Here is a 19,415-nt window from a genome sequence, read left to right on the forward strand (position 1 = left end):
AGACTTCTGATTTTTAAAAAATATTTATTGTCTCTAATATGAAATACAAGGCACAGAATCCAACAATAAAGAAGGCTCTTCAGGTTGTCTAGAGCGGAGGCTTTCAGAGAGTTGACTGGTTCAAGAGCAACAAATGCCGTGGGTAAATCCTGCAGCCTATGCGTACCAGAGCTTTGATACTTTGGGCTTCTGGGGGAGGGGACTGCTGGAGAGGATGGAATCAGGAAGGTGAGCTCAGTTAGAGAGAAGTTGCTGAAATTGCTTACAAATGTGAGAAAAATGTTTGCACAATAACAGAATGCTGTGCATGTGACTTTACAGAAGTCAAAGCCAGCAAGAGAAGGCAGCTGGACCCCCATAAGTCACCTTTATGACAGTAAGGATGAAAATCAATGGACTTGCTGGTCCACCGTTTATTTCCTTAGGATCTCTTCTTATTGCCACAGGAAGCTGTTCTTCTAAGCAGAAAGAAGCTGATGATGGCCAAGTAGAGCACGCTCTTGAGGAGCAGGAGCAGGTAAGTATAGTAGGCAGAGGTGCCCGTGAACTGGAGCTGCAGCACATCTGAAAGAGTTCTTTAAATTAGCTCCATCTGCCCTTTCAGTGGCATAGCGTGTTAGCAAGGAGGGGGCAGTAGGTACTAACTCTGATGACTTACAGTGAGTAGCAACTCTCCTCATCCAAACCTGAAACTCACCATTCACAAAAGAACCACGTATAGGGAAACTGAACTTGGAAAACAGTTCGTCTAAACCCATCAGTGCCCAAAGCGAGTGAGTAACTAGATGACTTTAAAAACCTAAGCTTAGCTTTTATCATCCTTTCTTTGGTGGTTAAAAATAAGAGACACATGGGTAAATGAATTTCTTTGTTAATATAGGTTAGGCTATACCCGTCTTTAATTCACTTATGCTTGAATTGGCAGTTCACTATGTTGCTGTGATGTCCGTGTAGTGACACACTAGTTGTAAATATCAGTCTATTCTGTAACATGCAGACATTCAGATACTTTTACATTAATTCATGGCAGCTCAGTACTGTTATACTCAGAAGAGAAAGCACTGTAATGTGACACAAAAGCAAACATATACTAAAACCTACCGTTTTTATCTTGCCAGCAAGTTGTAGGCTGGGTACTCAGAGCAACTACAAGAAATAGCAATAAGAATTCGTTCATTAACATGCACATTCTTTGACAGTTCTCTGTGTGCTTGTGAATATGCATATACCTACATATAAATGAATACTTATGTGTCTTCACATAGACAGAAGTGTATTAAAACATGAGCCTCATAGTTAAAAATTAGATATTTAGTTATAGAAATTAGTATCATTATATGTAACTCAGTTATGTCATTCACATGCTATATTTCTGTATACAGAGAAGTAGAAATTCAAAAGAGTTCTTTTTCCATTTTTACCCTAAAAGATATAATAGAGTGTCTAAAACAATCTTCATAGAAGAGCAGCCACATCTTTCCAAAACAAGGATCCTCCCAAAGCAACTATTCAGAGTTCACTGACCATTGAAGAAACTGGGATTTCAGAGGAGAAATGCAGACAGTGAACAGCGAGAAGCTCATACGTTTCATATCTGTTTATTGCTCGCAGGTTCAGAAGGCTCCTGGAGCCTCGGGACTATTGTTCATTACGAGCAGTTGTGGCATACAGCGAATTACAAGTCTATCAGGCCCTCTTCCTGGTTGTGCATCTGTGTACCACACTGAACTAAGGGAATTCCGTGGGATCTTGCATCTGAGTTATTCTGAGTAATTTTGACAGAGTATGCATTGTTCACTGTACAACCCCCTCCATGTTGGGACACTGACTAATCCTGGTCTACCCCACACAGCCCTACCTGTGCTATCACAGAAAGGGCTTTCCAAAATGCAGAGATGGCAAGAGATGCATTAATCATGAAGACATCACCATGCTTGCATCCATCCAGTATCCTCACTCCATCTTTAATAAATGTTCTCTCTGACAGTGATATACATAGCAATACAATTCTGAAAGTGTCAAGGTTGCTAGGTCCACTGCATTTTGTAACAGGCTTTGAGTCTCTCATTTGAATATTTGGTTAGCTAAGGCATCCACTTCTATGGCATCAGGTTCTGGAGATTGAACTTTGTACACAGTGAGATTAAACGGCTTTGCTTGCGTGGCTGAGCATTCCTAATTATGGCATCCAAGGTGGAACCTCAAGGTTCGCATTTATCATGCACTCAGTTGCGTGTTGTTTTAATGCATCATTTATCATTTAATTCAATTAACAATTACAGAGAGAGAGATGGGGGTGTGTGTCATTAGATGTGGATATTTTGGATAATGACACTACAGCCTAGAAAGTTTTAGCAAAAAATCTTAACTTTTCTCCCAAACACTCTGCCAGCTTAGTATCACAGTAAAATAAATGCAATGACCCCATTAAATGTCACATTAATTTTATTGCTACATTATAGAAAAGGATTGGGTATTTTCAAACACATTTTCTAGAAAACTATATTTCAGAGTATATATGCACATACCTTTCTTTATTGAAGGAAAGAAAATCTCTTGGTCTGCTCCTCCTTTGTTGTTCTCGTGTTTGACAATACATCTGTGCTCTTTACCCATTGACCCTTCAGGCACAGTAAGCCAGCTAAACTTCATGTATGTATCGTTAGTCTTCAGCGTCTCCCCTTCCTGGGAGTCCAGGATCGTATTGCTGTCCTTTTCTTTCCAATACACCCTTATGACATCGGGGAAGAACTTTTCAAGGAGGCAAAGGTATGTCCCAGTCTTGTGGAGATTTGTTTCAGCAGAAGAAGGAAGAAAAATGGTGGGCTTGGGGGAAATGTCTGCATTAAAGCTTTTGTCTGTATGGGAAAATAGAAAGTTAATAAAGATAAAAATGATAGCAGGTACTGTCATTGAGATAGAGTCTCATGGAGTTCAGGTGAGAATTAAACTTGTGATATACCTGTGGACTGCCTGAGCTACTCGTTCTTCTGCATAAAGTGCTAAAATTACAGATTAAATCAGACACACACCACTAAATCCAGTCACTCAAAATAATATTACATGTCCAACAAAACACGTCTTCTGAAAACAGCATTCTACCCATGAAGGGTACTACTGTTTAAAATTATTTTTCATTCTAAGCTGTGTTTTAAATTTATCTTTCCTTCAAAATTGTGATTTCCATATGGCTTTCTCATATATCTTAGTTTTAAGTAACCCACATCTTTCCTTCTTCTCTCCTTTATCCCCTTGCTCACTTTCATTTTTCATTTCTGGGTTGTAAGATGGTGGTTCCCTATGGATTCTTTTTACATATCCATTGTTTTCAACCTTCTCTTCTGTTTTGTTCCCATCCACGATCTGCCCCAGTGCCCCACTTCTGTATTTTCATCTATGTTGCACTGAGCTCCCTGCCTTAATGCGCCACCGCCCATGGTTCATTTCCAGTTGTGGCCTCTGAGGGACCAGAGGTTCACAGACTCCATCTTTGAGAACCCGAGCCAAGAATGAACTGGAGTTAACCAACAGGCCTGTGCCTAGCACTAGTTTCCAGGTTAGTCTCTACAACCCTGCTCTTAGTACTTCACTTCCTAAAACCACCAATAAGGAGGAAAGCAAAAGTTAAGTTTATGGTTTGGTTCCCAACACCAGCCAATTATTTTAAAGGGCAACAAAATTTCATAATAACCCCCTAATCAGACGTGTGCCAGGCCAGAAACTTTCTGGCTTGTTTGCTCACCTCCATAAATGCTTGTCTGAAACTAGGCTTGGGGCTTCATGTTTGTGTCCTGCTGCATCAAGCTTGAGCTTGAACAAAAAGAACCTACTATGATTACATAAGAATGAGCCCCGTGGTGGTATTTTGGGGCTCAGGAACAGGTGCAACAGCCTCCATGAATACGCCACACTAAGAAGTACATTATGATAGAGAAAATGTGGCACATGTGTTTTCTTTTAATCGCTAAATAAAATTCCTTAATGGATATATGCAAAAACTAATATTACATAAACACAAATGGTTAAGAACAATTTATTTCTTTACATACCTTTATTTTCTCATAGTGAATCATGATTCATGCTGGGTGGATAGATGGGAGGGTAAGGAGACCAAGTTGCTTTTATGGTCAATGTATAGAGAAAGCTCTCATATCATTTCTAACATGCTTCCCTGTCACCCTGTTACTTTGTTCTCTGGCTATGCCATTTAGTGCAATCCACTGTTAATTTAGCTGACTCTACAATGAGCTCTGCATTTGTATAGCTCAGGGAAATAGATGTCACTAAGTAGCTTTTATTTCTTCTTTGTAACTGTATACAGTCAATTATGTAATGGAATTATCCCGCCATGTGTCTGCTGTGCTTTGGACAACGTGCCCATTGCTTTATTCACAACATCACCTTTGGTTTTCACATGATCGTGCTGTTCTCATGTCCTCATCTGTCTTACTTACTAGGCACTGAGCACAAAGTTTCCCATGTCCTCTGGGAGTGAGTGGAGAAGCCAGAGTTCCACATCTGAGTTCAAAGCACTGACTTGTTCAGAGTGCACTTGAAAAGGAGAAAAGGAGAAAAGGGAAGGTGCCTGTCTATTGAGTCTATCAACTTCTTGACTATAGTAATAAATCCCACATCAATGTCAAATGATTTAATACAACCTTCCATACATGACATGAATGTTTAAAGAAAGTCCAGATGTCTGCAAACATTGCTAGGATGTTTGCACAGTGCTCTTACAGCATTTCTGATTGCAATCTCTGGAAAGTGTTTCAGAAAGTCCTTCTCACATCCCCCTTCTTTCTAAACATTATCACCCTCACCTCACCATAGCCAACTTTGCCTTCCCCCAACTATCTTTAAAATACATCCGTTCAGTAACCATCCATGATGGCCCATTCCATTCCTACACCGAAGATGAAGGAAGACCACAGCGATTCAAATTATATCAAAACTAATATATTAGTTAATGTCCCTGATTCTTCACATTCCAGAGACATGATTGTCTGGAATTCTTACAAGAATAGAAACTTGATCCTGACCTAACTGATTCATAATAAGTTCAGCAATGAGTAAGCCGAAAAACTTCTAAGTTTTAGCTGCTTTATTTTTTACAAAACATTTATTTTATTGTAAACCAATTCAACCTCAGTACATCAATGAAATAAAAATGAAACAAGATGAGAAAATTAATTAAGAGGAATAAAAATGTAGAGGTTATTACTGTTGTCAACATGACTGCTAATAATAGCAATTTATTTTCTATGACTTGTGCTTGAATAAAACATTGTTATTTATGGGTAAAAGCTTTGCTATTAATCATAGAATTGGAGGTTGTGGATTGTAATTAAATCTAGGTCAAATAAGGAGAGAAATGGTGTTTCTTTACCTACCAAGCTACAGTCTACTTTGCAATAGTATACCGGGGTTCCCAAATCTACCATCACACGAAGCCTGATGCTCTCAGGATAGCAAAAGGAGATACAGTTGTCTAGAGTGCATAGCAGTGCATGAACACTGTGTCTCTGCTGTCCAAAACAGTGGCTATGCTCCCAATCGGCACTGTAACACATGAGATTGCATCTTTTATCGAAAGTTCTGGTACTTGGCTTCAGTCAGCTCACACCGAACTATTCTTCACCTGGTGGCTTGGCTCTTTCTTGAAAACTGAGTGAAGAAGTATCACAAGGCTGGTTCTCAAAGACATTTCAGGACACTGCTGTCTGCCTGACCTCATAGGCTGAGTCCTGATGTACATGTGAAGTCAAATGTTATGATTTAGTGCTAGTGTAGGTGGGCTCACTTTATGGCCACTTCTTTGCATTTCTCCAAATAAATGTTAGAAATAACGTCCACTCAAAACCTACTTTCCTTCCAAAGAATATATGCTTTGAAATCTTTTCTTTAATTTTCTTTTGCTGTCTGTGAATATGGTATATGTATAAGGGAGTCTGCAAAGTTCTTGTGTGGGGATTCAGGAACACACACCTTACATGCCCCTGAGGCAGTCAGAGGACAGCCTCGCTCCTGTCCTCAATTACACATTGTTTCAGACAAGATCTTTTTGCCATTTACCATTCCATATTCCAATGTTGCAGGCCTGTGACCTCTAGAGCTTTCCCTGCCTCAGTATTCTGCCCACCCTTAGTGAAACCTGTGGGTCCTGCAGTGCATGACTTTAGACTGACTGAAAATTCAAACCTGAAGTCACCTCCACAGGTACTTCTCTAACTTTACAAGGGAAAAGTTTTCACATTCGAAAATTGCCGAGCTTCATTATGCAGGTGCTGAGCTATGTTTTAGTTTAACTTCTGAACATAAAACTTGGTGCTTCTAGCGCTGAAGCCTCTTCAGTTACTCTCCACTCCTTGCTTATGTCTCCCATACCAAAATAGAAAGAGCACAGACTCCTTAGCTGCATACAGTAGCCTGACCTCTCTGGACATCACGGTTAAACCAGGAATAATTTCAAAGATTCTGAGACTGGAGCTTGCAACACCTGCCCTCCCATCTCTCTCCCTGCTTTACTCTGCAGAATACAAAGAAAAGTTCCTGTAAATATAAACTTTGTGCCAGCATCAAGCGCTTAGATGAACTAGCATATAATCCACAGTATCTGAAATTTATCTTGTGAACATGTAAAAAGCAAACAATATTTTGTTACTATTTATATGATTACCTAAAATTGACTCTGTCAATATTAAGTGGAGACAAAACTCAAACAAAGTCTAAGTGTAATCATGAGTCTAAGGACTGAACATACTCTGCCTTGAAACTTGGGTCATGTTCATTTAGGTTGATAAGTCTTATTTTACTTTCTCCAGGATTTTCCAGAAGTTAATATATTTATTCCCTTAAACAGTTGTCATTTATAGATTAGTCCTTAGTCTAGAATATAATTTAGAGTTAATTGAAATTTCCTTTTCATAAAGAAATAAAAGCAGTAACCATGTATCTAGGTATTACTAATCTAGTAGTTACTAATATTTAGACAATGAAGGTGTCATTATAAAAAGTCAAATTAAAGAAATCAAATGTAATAATAGTCAAATGAAGATGTAAATTCATGAATAGTCTTTTTTTGTGGACACTGGACAGAAGTAGTTTGGAAAAACTACAAATTCTAACTGAAAAACTTCCAGATAATATTTCAAGACTCAGAGTGACACAAATTGTGACTAATCACAATCTACCCAATATGAAGTTAAACAAATAAAACATGGATTTATTCATGTTCTACTGTAATTTGCTGTGAATTATGATCAAAACTAATAATAAGGATTTCATTTTGGAGAATGTAGCACTACGTTATATTTCAAAATACATATGTGTCATCATCAAAACTCAATTTTTGAGGACTCACACTTAAAATAACTTTTACAGCAGTATCTTGAAGCAAAGATTTACCCCAATAATCAATGCACATGATCCTCAAAATAACTCCCAGTTCCTCTTTGCATTCTAAACACAGAGCTTCAATGTTTTCTGGAGGGAAAACTATTTACAAAGTAGTTTTTGTTGTCATATCTAGAAATATATCCTGAAAAATGACTAAGAATAGTGTAGTCAGATACAGTAGATAATAGTAGATTTCTATTTTTCTACAACCATATATGTACTTTTTATCACTGGAATAAAGCAGAAAAATGTTACTTACCAGCAGGAACTACTATGAGTTTAGTTCCTTCTGCAAATACTTTGCTCCAGCCCGAGCTATCACAGTGTTCACAGCTTCTACAAAAATCTGAAGCTTTTCCAGACATTTGTGCCATGACAAACAAGCTAAAATTTGTCCTGATAAACTGATCTTCTGTGTTCCTTAAAAAGCCATTGCATAGAAATTGTGTGGTATCTGATACTTTGGAACCTTCGTCACAAATAAGCTCATACAGTGTTCTTCTTGGAGGTAGTAATAATTGAAAAGCACCAACAGAAAATAAAGGGAGTTCAGTTGGAAAGAACTGAGTTGGGCCAACAAACTATTAAGTTTGTTGGGTTTACAAACTGTTTTTTCCAAGTAATTAGATAAAATATTCTAAGAATTGCTTTGTTTTTAATTTCCAGGAGTTCGGTTGTGTGGAAACTGTTCAGTGTTTACATCAAAGGAATGTGGTTTTTTTTTTTTTTTTGTTCTCACAAGCACCAATGTTTCTTCTTTATATGTTCAAAAAGCTGCAATTATTAGTTGATATCAAGAACCATTATTTTATCCATGTCAATGAAAAATGTAATATGTCATGGCTTATTAGAATAAAGAAAGTTATGTAAAAACCATATGTGCAAAGTGTTGTAAAGTTTGATTGGTTAACTTATTGGCTGATTAAAAATAGTATTTTAACTGATAATTTTAATATTCTACTACTTAGGACACTTTCTTACCCTTTGTACTTTACACAGGCAGGATATGTTCTCAGTTTCTGGTGTCCACTGTTAGTCCTTGTTCCAAAGCTAGGAGTCAAATTCTACAAGTCTTAAGATTTGTCTAAATTTATAGAATTATAAACTAATTTAAAATGCAAAAGAGTAACTACAGCAAAATAGCTCAGTAGGTAAAGGAACTTACTGACAAATGGAGGACTCTACTTTGATTTCTGAAACACACATGGTGGAAGAAGACACCCAGCTCTGTTAATTGTCTTTCTCTCTCTGCATGCTTGCTGTGGCATGTGCACATTCACACACACACCACACACGCACACACACACACACACATATGTGAATACATAAAATAAATATAAATTTTAATGAGATATAAAATGCTTCATTGCATTTATAAAAAATACTGGCATATGTATCTTGGCACTAACCAGCAGCTCTCTTATTGGACTTAAGATCCCTCAACAAGAAGTATACCATGCCTGGCACACAAACCTACATAACTACTTTAGGGCTAGTGAGGTCATGTTTGCTTGCACAGAGTCTCCAACTACTAATGTATTAAACCAGCATAATTCCTAACAACAATCTATAAATATTTGTCCTTATATCTACAGGTAAGTATAGTCTTTAGTCCTCATCAAGGAAAGTTCTCTTTGTAACACTTGGAAAAAATTACAGAAACTATAACCAATCAAAAAAGCAGAGTTGTGGGACACAATCCCAAACATTACATCTATAAAAGACTCCCACACATATAACCTAAGGAACATTATAGAAGAGAGGGAAGAAAGATTCTAAGATCCAGAGGGTAAGTTCATTTGCTGTGATAATATGTCTACAACACCAGAAGCTCTACACAAAAAGTCTTACCAACATGACTACCCACATGTGAGCTGAACAAGAATCAACTCAAGGAACAGACCAAACTGGTAAGGGAACAGCCCACATGGTCTCAACCCTACACAAAGAACTACAGAAAAGTGTGTTAAGCTGGGAGTGAGAGAGGTGGTCCTCTTTAGGGACATCAATTGACTGTCCAATTCCAAACAATCAGCTCTGAAAAGATATATACAAGTACTATTGTATGGACAGAAAAAGTTATACTTAGAAATATATATGTACATACAATACATATATGAATGTAATATCAATTAATGACAAAAGAAGACATAAATTTGCAGAAGAGCAGAGAAGAGTATAAGAGAGTTTGAAGGAAAGAAAGGGCAGGGTGAAATGTAATTAAAATACAATCTCGAAAATAAACAGAAAGAAAACAGAAAAAAGGAAGAACTATATGAAAACACAGTATCAAGTTTATGAATTGTCTGCTAAAATCTGAGTTCACAAAGAAACACAATTATAGAGAAAAGGTACAATTCTCAGGAATCCAGTATATGCTAGCTACAATTTCGATCTGAACTACTGTAGTAGTTTACCATTTTCTTTCTTAAGTGAGAGTGCTACAATTTTGATAAATAATATTATAGAGTCTGTGAGGATTCATGAACATTAAATAACAAAAGTCTCAGCTAGGATTGTTGTCCATAATCTTAGTTAATTAGGAGGCTCAGGCTGGAGTATTACAAATTTAAATCCACCATAGGAAAGAGTGGGTTCTTAGTAATTCTGGACAATCTATTGAGACCGTGCCTCAAAAATTAAAGATAAGGAGAGGGCTGTGAGTTTGGCTTCCTGGTACAACACTTACATATGGCTCTGGATTCATTACAAGTACTGTAGATGCAAGAATCATAAAGTAGTGAAATAAAATTTTCATAGGAATTGTCGAACAATATGTAGATGATCAAAATATTAATTATAGATCAAAGTGTAGAGAAAACTATAAAACCAGTCAAGAAAGAAATTAGAGAAGACAGTTGAAGGTGGAAAAACTTTCTTTGTTTGTAGATAAGCAGAATAAATCTTGTTTAAATGGCTACATTGCTAAAAGTAATCTAAGGAACTGAAGAAATGGCTAGGTAGTTAAAATCACTGACAGCTTTTTCAGAGGACCTGGGTATAATGGAACTCCAGTTCCAGGAGATCCAATGTCATCTTCTGGCCTCATGGGCGCCAGGAATGCAAAAAGTGCACATAAAAATATTCAGGCAAAACACTTATTCACATAACATTTAAAATAAATGCAAAATAAATGTTTATAAAACGATGCACGAATTTAATCAAATGCCCATAAAAATTCCAGATACATTCTTCAGAGAAGCAAAAAAAAAAAAGTCATTAAATTTATATGGAAGCACAAAAGGCATTAAACAGCAAAGTAGCCTAAGCAATAAGAGCAATTTGAAAGAATTATAACACTTAATATTAAACCAAACTCTAGACAAATACAGGAACAAAAATCCCCACTGTGGTACCAGCACATCGATTAGACATGTAGAACAAAGAAAGAAAATAGAGGATCTAGAAATAAATTCATTCAGCACAACCATGGTTCTTAATAAAAGCGAATAGACAATCTACTTATTAAGTAGCCCTGGTGAAAGTAGGTACTCTACATAGAAGCCTGAAATTACAGTCTCATTTTTCATCTTCTACAAAAGAATTCATCTAAAGTGGGTTGAATGTAGAAAAATGCAAATTGATCCATTCTTATCTCCTGTACAAAGCTCAAGTCCAAGTGGATCAAGGACCTCCATATAAAACCAGATACACTGGAACTAATTGAAGAGAAAGTGGGGAAGAGCCTTGAACACATAGGCAGAAGGGGAAATTTCCTGAACAGAACACCAGTGGCTTATACTCTAGGATCATCAATTGACAAATGGGACCTCATAAAATTGCAAAGCTTCTGTAAGGCAAAGAACACTGTCAATAGGATAAAATGGCAACCAAAAGATTGGGAAAAGAACTTTACCAATCCTACATCTAAAAGAGGGCTAATATCTGATATATACAAAGAACTCAAGAGGTTAGACTCCAAAGAACCAAAAAAACCCTATTAAAAATGGGGTACAGAACTAAATAAAGAATTCTCATCAGAGGATTATCCAATGACTTCAAAGTACCTAAAGAAATGCTCAGCATCCTTATCCATCAGGGAAATGCAAATCAAAACAATCCTGAGATTCCACCTCAGTCAGAATGATTAAGATCAAAGACTCAGGTGACAGCAGATGCAGGCGAGAATGTGGAGGAAGAGAAACACTCCTCCATTGTTGATGGGATTGCCGAGTGTACAACCACTCTGGAAATCAGTCTCAAGGTTCCTCAGAAAATTGGACATTCTACCTGAGGACCCAGCTATACCACTCCTGGGCATACACCCAAAAGATGCTCCAACATATAACAAAGACACATGCTCCACTATGTTCAAAGCAGACTTATTTATAATAACCAGAAGCTGGAAAGAACCCAGACATCCTTCAACTGAGGAATGGATACAGAAAAATGTGGTACATTTACACAATGTACTACTACTCAGGTATAAAAACAGCAACTTCAGGAAATTCTTAGGCAAACGAATAGAACTAGAAAATATCATCCTGAGTGAGGTCACCCAGTCTTAAAAGAACACATATGGTATGTACTCACTGATAAGTGGATATTAGCCCAAAATCTTGGAAAACCTAAGATACAATCCACAGATCATATGCAGGTCAAGAAGAAGGAAGACCAAAATGTGGATGCTTCAGTCATCCTTAGGAGGAGGAACAAAATACTCATGAGAGGAAATGCAGGGGCAAAGAGTGGAGCAGAAACTGAAGGAAAGGCCATCTAGAGACTGCTCCACCTGGGGATCCATCCCATATGCAGCCACCAAACCTAATCACTAATTGCTGATGCCAACAAGTGCTTGCAAACAGGAGCCTGATATTGCTGTCTCCTGAGAGGCTCTGCCAGAGCCTTACTGATACAGATGAGGATGCTTGCAGCTAACCATCAGTCTGACCACGGGGACTCCAATGGAGGAGTTAGAGAAAGGATTGAAGGAGCTGAAGGGGTTTTCAACCAATAGGAAGAACAACAATATCTACCAACCAGACTTCACTAGAGTTCCTGGGGACTAAACCACCAACCACAGAGTACACATGGAGGACTTATGACTCCAGCCCCATATGTAGCAGAAGATGGCATTGTCTGATATCAGTAGGAGGGGAAGCCCTTGGTCCTGTGAAGGCTCATTTTCCCAGTGTTGGGGAATGACAGGGTGGTGAGGTGGGTGGGTGGGAGTGGGAGCATCTTCATAGAAGCTGGGGAGGGGAGAAGAGGGAAACCAGGAAAGGGGATAACATTTGAAATGTAAATACATAAAATATCCCATAAAAATGCAAAAAAAAAACAATGGGTTGAATAAGACCTTAATGGAAGGTGCTAAACTTGAAATCTATAGAAGAAAACAGGGGAAAGACTGTTAGAAATAACACCCAATGATTCAAGTACAGCTTAGGTCCAGCTACAAATAAACACAAAACACTAGACCCCAATCAGCATCTGCTGGTATTACTGTTCCACACAAAAGTAAAAGAGTATAGAATTACTAGCACAAGATCATGTCTAGGCTAAGTTTAAAAATGACCAACATAAAATGTAGAGATGTACCCACACATGGGTTTTGTTGAGAAAACTTAAGATCTAGATGACATATAAGAATATATCTTCCTGATTATCATGAAAGGGAAGGAAGAGTCAGGTGCTCAGGTAATTTATGTTCTTTTCTCAAAGGGGTGCCTGTCATCCTAAGCTGATACCTAGCTTTTCAGTGTTGTGAATAAAATTGCTTCATTTTTCACTTCTCTGAGTCTCAAGTATAAGTGAAAACCACATTTTTCACAAACACCTCAACTCTGGACATAGAAAATAACTTCCTCTAGAAGATTCTAAATAGCTCAGGGAACAAAAGCATGTTTGGATTAATGTGTTTGCATTGAATTAATTAAAAAGCTTATTAGAGAAAGATCAACCAACAGAGTGAAGAGACAGCCTTACAAATTGGATAAAGTCTCTGTCAATATTCATCTGACAAAGGATTAGTATTTAGATTATATAAAGAATTCAAAAGTTGAATATCAGAAACACACAATAAAAAATGGTCAATAAAATTCAGATATTTCTTAAATAATGTTTAAATGGCCAATAAATAGCTGAAAATGTGATCAAAATCTTCAGTCAACAGAGAAGCAGAAATGAAAAATGCATCCCTTCCTAGTGAGAATGGTTTCTATTAATAGAATCAACAAATTTAAAAAAATGATGGCAGGGGTAATTGTAAGGAGCCATTATGGAACAGTATAGCCATTTCAAAGGTCAGCATAAGAAAGAGTTCATCAGAAAAATAAAGTAGAATTTCAATATTATCCAACCATTCTACTTCTGTATTAGTACTCCCAAAGATTCAAAATCAGCTTATTATGGAGATATCTGCACATTTGAGGCATTGCAATACTAGGCAATATCATAAATATGGGATCAATTTTGATGAACGGATAAAGAAATTTTTGGTGTACGTACACATCAGTCAAAAACTTCCATAAGTTATATGGTTCATAAGAAAGAGAAGTGATTGGAGATAATCATTTTAAGTGAAAGAAGTCACTCTCACAGAGAGTAATCTAGCATGTTCTATTTTCCTCATTGGTAGAAGTGATGAGGAAAAAATACCCTGAAACTAAAAATGAGAATAGTGAAAATGGAGAAGAGAAATTGAGGTTAGGGGAGGGGTAGAAAGAAAGAATAACAGAAGCCACGTAAGATAATTGAAATTAAATTGAAAATAGCAGTTTTGAGTATACAAGAAAGAATATGTTGAAGCATATTGTATTCCATTCCCTAAGTTTAAAAATTCCATAGATCCTCCTAGCCATCATGAATTGTGTATTTAAGAAATTTAGTGTGGGATATTAAAATTGACTGTATTTTCAAATGAATGTTTCTAAGAAAAAAGTCAAGCAGGAGTTACTGGAGGCTCTATGGAAAAAAGTGGCATAGTTACCCCAGAGAAAAATTCCTGAGTAGGGAGGACAGACACAACTTGGAGGTGAAAGAAAGGAATCAGAGTCAGTTGCTACCAACAGTGAGGATTAGCAAATGGCTGGGGTGAACCCTGAGAGGCTTAGCAGTGTTTGAAGGTCATCATATAGAAAGTTAAATGATTTCCTCAGAATGTTGAAATAGATGGCCAAGAAGCATTTAGTCCAAAAGTGGAGCATCAGATGGAGTGCTTCTATTCTCAGTGATATGGACTTGAATGGATTCAGTTCTCAAGGATCAAGTGTCCTCATCCAAGATGATGAGATCCACATTGCAGGACTTAGTGAGGTTTAAATAAAATGTTTCTAGAATAGACACTCCAATACAGTAAGTGCTCAGAAATGATTTTTCTAACCAGTGATATGAAACTTGAGGAACAGAGCATTTTAATATTTTTACATTTTTACATTTATTTATTTATTTATTTATTTATTTAGTGTGTGTGTGTGTGTGTGTGTGTGTGTGTGTGTGTGTGTGTGTGTGTGTGTTCATGTAGAGCTCAGAGGACAATTTTGCAGATCAGTCTGTGGATCTGAAGGGCTAAACTCAGATCAACAGGCTTGGTAACAAGATCCTTCAATTCCTAAGCCATCTTGTCAGTCTGATTTACATTTTAATAAAGCACAAAAACATCTTAGACTTGGTGCTTCAGTAGCTTTCCTTCTGACCTTGCTTTATTACACATATGCACATGCACACATACCCCCATACATACATATTCATCGTTCATCCAGGACTTGGGATGGCTAGTGAAGACAACTTAAATCCTAATTCAAAGCAAGGGCTGAATAAATAAATGTGCAAATAAGGGGTAAATGAAGCATCATAAAACTCAAGTTTTAATGTGATTGTGTAAAAGTTTGTATTGCTTTTTAAGTTTGAAAATGACAGCTTTCATAGTTGAGAATATTCAGACAAATTTGTTTTCTGATGAAAGTAATACCATACTTCAAGGTTTGCCTTCTTTTTTTTTAATTGGACTTTTAAAATTTACATTTCAAATGTTGTCACTTTTCTCAGTTTCTCAGTCTATAAACCCCCTATCCCATTCCCCACCCCGCTTCTATGAGGGGGTTCTCCCACCCACCCACCCAATTGTTCCTGTCTCCCCGCCTTGACATTCCCCTGCCCTGGGTTGTCCAGCCTTGGTAGGACCAAGGGCTTCTCCTCCCATTCGTGCCCAACAAGGTCATCCTCTGCTACATATGAAGCTGGAGCCATGGGTCTGTCCATGTGTATTCTTTGGACGGTGGTTTAGTCCCTGTGAGTTCTGGTTGGTTGGTATTGTTGTTCTTATGGGGATGCAAGCCCCTTCAGCCCTTTCAAGACTTTCTCCAATAGTAACTATTTTTTTTACATTGAGTAATTTTCTAGAAATTATCAATTTTAATACTATTATATTTGAGTAATTTGCAGAGATTTCCAATAAGAAAACAAATGAATAAAACATTATCTTAAGAAAAACAAGCCTAGGTCTCTGCCTGGAACTGAACTGAACCTGTCACACAGCTCCCTGCACCCAAATCCCATGGAGGAGAGAGATGGACCCTCAGAAGTACAGATATCCTGAGAACTCAGAGAGGACTTCTCTTTGCCCACATTCCTGACCCAAGAGGAAATCACCTAGTGCCATCTGTGTCCCCTGGGCATAAGGACCTAGGAGCAGTCAAGGGCAGGATCCTTCTGGTTCCTGCCTGCACCAAGAGCTGGAAGCCAGTCACCAGGAGCACCTACATACCTGAGAGCAGAGCTCTCTGGTCCCAGAACCAGCTGAAAGAAAACAGAAAAACAGGTCGACAGGAGTGCTGACAGACAGGCCTACAGGAGAGTCAAGCCACTGTCATAGACAGCAAGGCAAGCTAACACCAGAGACAACCTAATGGCAAGAGGCAGGCGCAGGAACCTAAGCAACAGATACCAAGACTACTTGGCAGCATCAGAGCTCAATTCTCCCACCAAAGCAAATACTGGATATCCAAACACATCAGAAAAGCAAGATTTGGATTTAAAATCATATTTTATGATGATGATGGAGGACTTTAAGATGCACATAAATAACTCCCTTAAAGAAATACAGGACAACACAAGTAAACAAGAAGAAGCCCTTAAAGTAAAAACACAAAAATCTCTTAAAGAATTACAGGAAAACACAAGCAAACAGGTAAAGGAATTGAACAAAACCATTCAGAATTTAAAAATGGAAATAGAAACAATAAAGAAAGCACAAAGGGAGACAACCCTGGAGATAGAAAATGTAGAGAAGAGATCAGGAGTCATAGATGCAAGCATCACCAACAGAATACAAGAGTTAGAAGAGAGAATGTCAGGGGCAGAAGAAACCATAGTAAACATCAACACAACCATTAAAAATAATGACAACTGCAAAAAAAATCCTAGCCCAAAACATCTAGGAAATCCAGGACACAATGAAAAGATCAAACCTAAGGATAATAGATATAGAAATGAGTGAAGACTCCCAACTTAAAGGGCCAGTAAATATCTTCAATAAATTATAGAAGAAAACTTCCCTAACCTAAAGAAAGAGATTCCCATAAACATTCAAGAAGCCTACAGAACTCCAAATAGATTGGACCAGAAAAGAAATTCCTCCCATCACATAATAGTCATGCACAATACAAAGAAAGCATATTAAAAGTAGGAAGGGGAAAAGGTCAAGTAACATATAAAGGCAGATCTATAAGAATTACAGCAAACATCTCACCAGAGACTATGAAAGCCACAAGATCCTTGGGAGATGTCATACAGACCCTAAGAGAACACAAATGCCAGACCAGGTTACTATATCCAGCAAAACTCTCAAGTAACATAAATAGAGAAACCAAAATATTCCATGACAAAACTACAATATCTTTTTATAAATCCAACCCTACAAAGGATAGTAGATGGAAAACTCCACAGAAGGATGGAAACTATATCCTAGAAAAAGCATGAAAGTAAACTCCTTGTTTGTTTTTTTGTTTTTTCGGGTCTGAGGACCAAACCCAGGTCTTTGTGCTTGCTAGGCAAGCGCTCTACCACTGAGCTAAATCCCCAACCCCAGTAAACTCCTTGTAATGAAACCAAAAGAAGAGAGACACACAAACATAATTCCACCTCTAAATAAGAAAATAACAGGAAGCAGCAATCACTATTCCTTAATATTTATCAATATCAATGAACTCAATTCCCCAATAAAAATACATAGACTAGCAGACTAGATACATAAAGAGGACACAGAATTTTGCTACCTACAGGAAACACATCTCACAGACAAAGACAGAGACTACCTCAGACTCAAAGGATGAAACCAACATTCCAAGCAAATGATCGGAAGAAACAAGCTGGAGTAGTCATTCTAATATCGAATAAAATCGACTTTCAACCAAAAGTCATCAAAAAAGATAAGGAAGGACACTTCATATTCAGGAAAAGAAAAATCCACCAAGATGAACTATCAATCCTAAATATCTGTGCTCCAAATGCAAGGGCACCTACGTACATAAAAGAAACCTTGCTAAAGCTCAAAGCACACATTGCACCTCACACAATAATAGTAGGAGATTTCAACACCACACTTTCATCAATGGACAGATCATGAAAACGGAAATTAAACAGAGACATAGAGAGACAAACAGAAGTTATAAACCAAATGGACTTAACAGATTTTTATAGAACACTCCATCCTAAAACAAAAGGATATACTCTCTTCTCACCACGTCATGGTACCTTCTCCAAAATTGACCATATAATCAGTCATAAAACAGGCCTCAACAGATACAGAAAGATAGAAATAATCCCATACATCCTACCAGATCACCATTGTTTAAGGCTGGTCTTCAATAACTACAATAAGGAAGAACACCCACATATACATAGAAGTTGAACAATGCTTTACTCAATGATAACTTGATCAAGGAAGAAATAAAGAAAGAAATTAAAGATGTCTGAGAATTTAATGAAAATGAAGGTACAACATACCCAAACGTATGGGACACAGTGAAAGCTGTGAGGAAAACTCATAGCTTTGAGTGCCTGCAGAAAGAAACAGGAAAGAGCATATATCAGCAGCCTGACAGCACATCTAAAAGCTCTAGAACAAAAAGAAGCAAATATACCCAAGAGGAGTAGAAAGCAGGAAATAATCAAACTCAGGACTATAATTAACCAAGTAGAAACAAAATGGACTATACAGTGAATGAACAAAATCAGGAGCTGGTTCTTTGAGAAAATCAGTTAAATAGGTAAACCCCCAGCCAGCCTAACCAGAGGGTACAGAGAGTGTGTCCAAATTAACAAAATCAGAAATGAAAATGGAGACAAAGCTACAGAAAAGGAGGAAATTCAAAAAATCATCAGATCCTACTACAAAAGCCTATATTCAACAAAACTGGAAAATCTGGAGGGAATCAACAATTTTCTAGACAAGTACCAGGTACTGAAGTTAAATCAAGAACAGATAAACCATCTAAACAACCACATAACTCCTAAAGAAATAGAAGCAGTTATTAAAAGTCTCCCAACTAAAAAGAGCCCAAGTCCAGATGGGTTCAATGCAGAATTCTATCAGACCCCCATAGATGACCTCATACTAATACTTTCCAAACTATTTCACAAAATAGAAATAGATGGAGCACTACCCAATTCCTTCTCTGAAGCGACAATTACTCTTATACCTAAACTACACAAAGACCCACCAGAGAAAGAGAACTTCAGACCAATTTATTTTATGAATATCAACATAAAATTACTCAATAAAATTCTCTCAAAGGGAATCCAAGAACACATTAAAATGATCATCCATCATGATCCAGTAGACTTCATCCTAGTTATACAAGGATGGTTCAATATATGGAAATCTATCAACATAATTCACTATATAAACAAACTCAAAAGAAAAAAACCACATGATCATTTCATTAGGTTCTGAGAAAGCATTTGACAAAATTCAACAGCTGTTCATGATAAAAGTCCCAGAAAGACCAGGAAATCGAGGCCCATACCTAAACATAGTAAAAGCCATATACAGTAAACCAGTAGCTAATATTAAACTA

At 37.3% G+C, this 19,415-nt stretch overlaps 1 gene segment (V, D, J or C); it reads right to left on the bottom strand.

The window, feature by feature from the left end:
• Positions 1-4: 4 nt before the first annotated feature.
• On the bottom strand, positions 5-3,601 carry LOC102554423 (T-cell receptor gamma chain C region C7.5-like). The segment is given in 4 exon segments: positions 5-564; positions 1,102-1,146; positions 2,529-2,858; positions 3,261-3,601. Coding segments are annotated over 4 exon segments (531 nt in total).
• Between the last annotated feature and the right edge of the window lie 15,814 nt (positions 3,602-19,415).

Source organism: Rattus norvegicus, chromosome 17 (genome assembly GCF_021556685.1).
Source record: "Rattus norvegicus strain SHRSP/BbbUtx chromosome 17, alternate assembly SHRSP_T2T, whole genome shotgun sequence".
In the NCBI taxonomy this organism is placed as follows: Eukaryota; Metazoa; Chordata; class Mammalia; order Rodentia; family Muridae; genus Rattus; species Rattus norvegicus.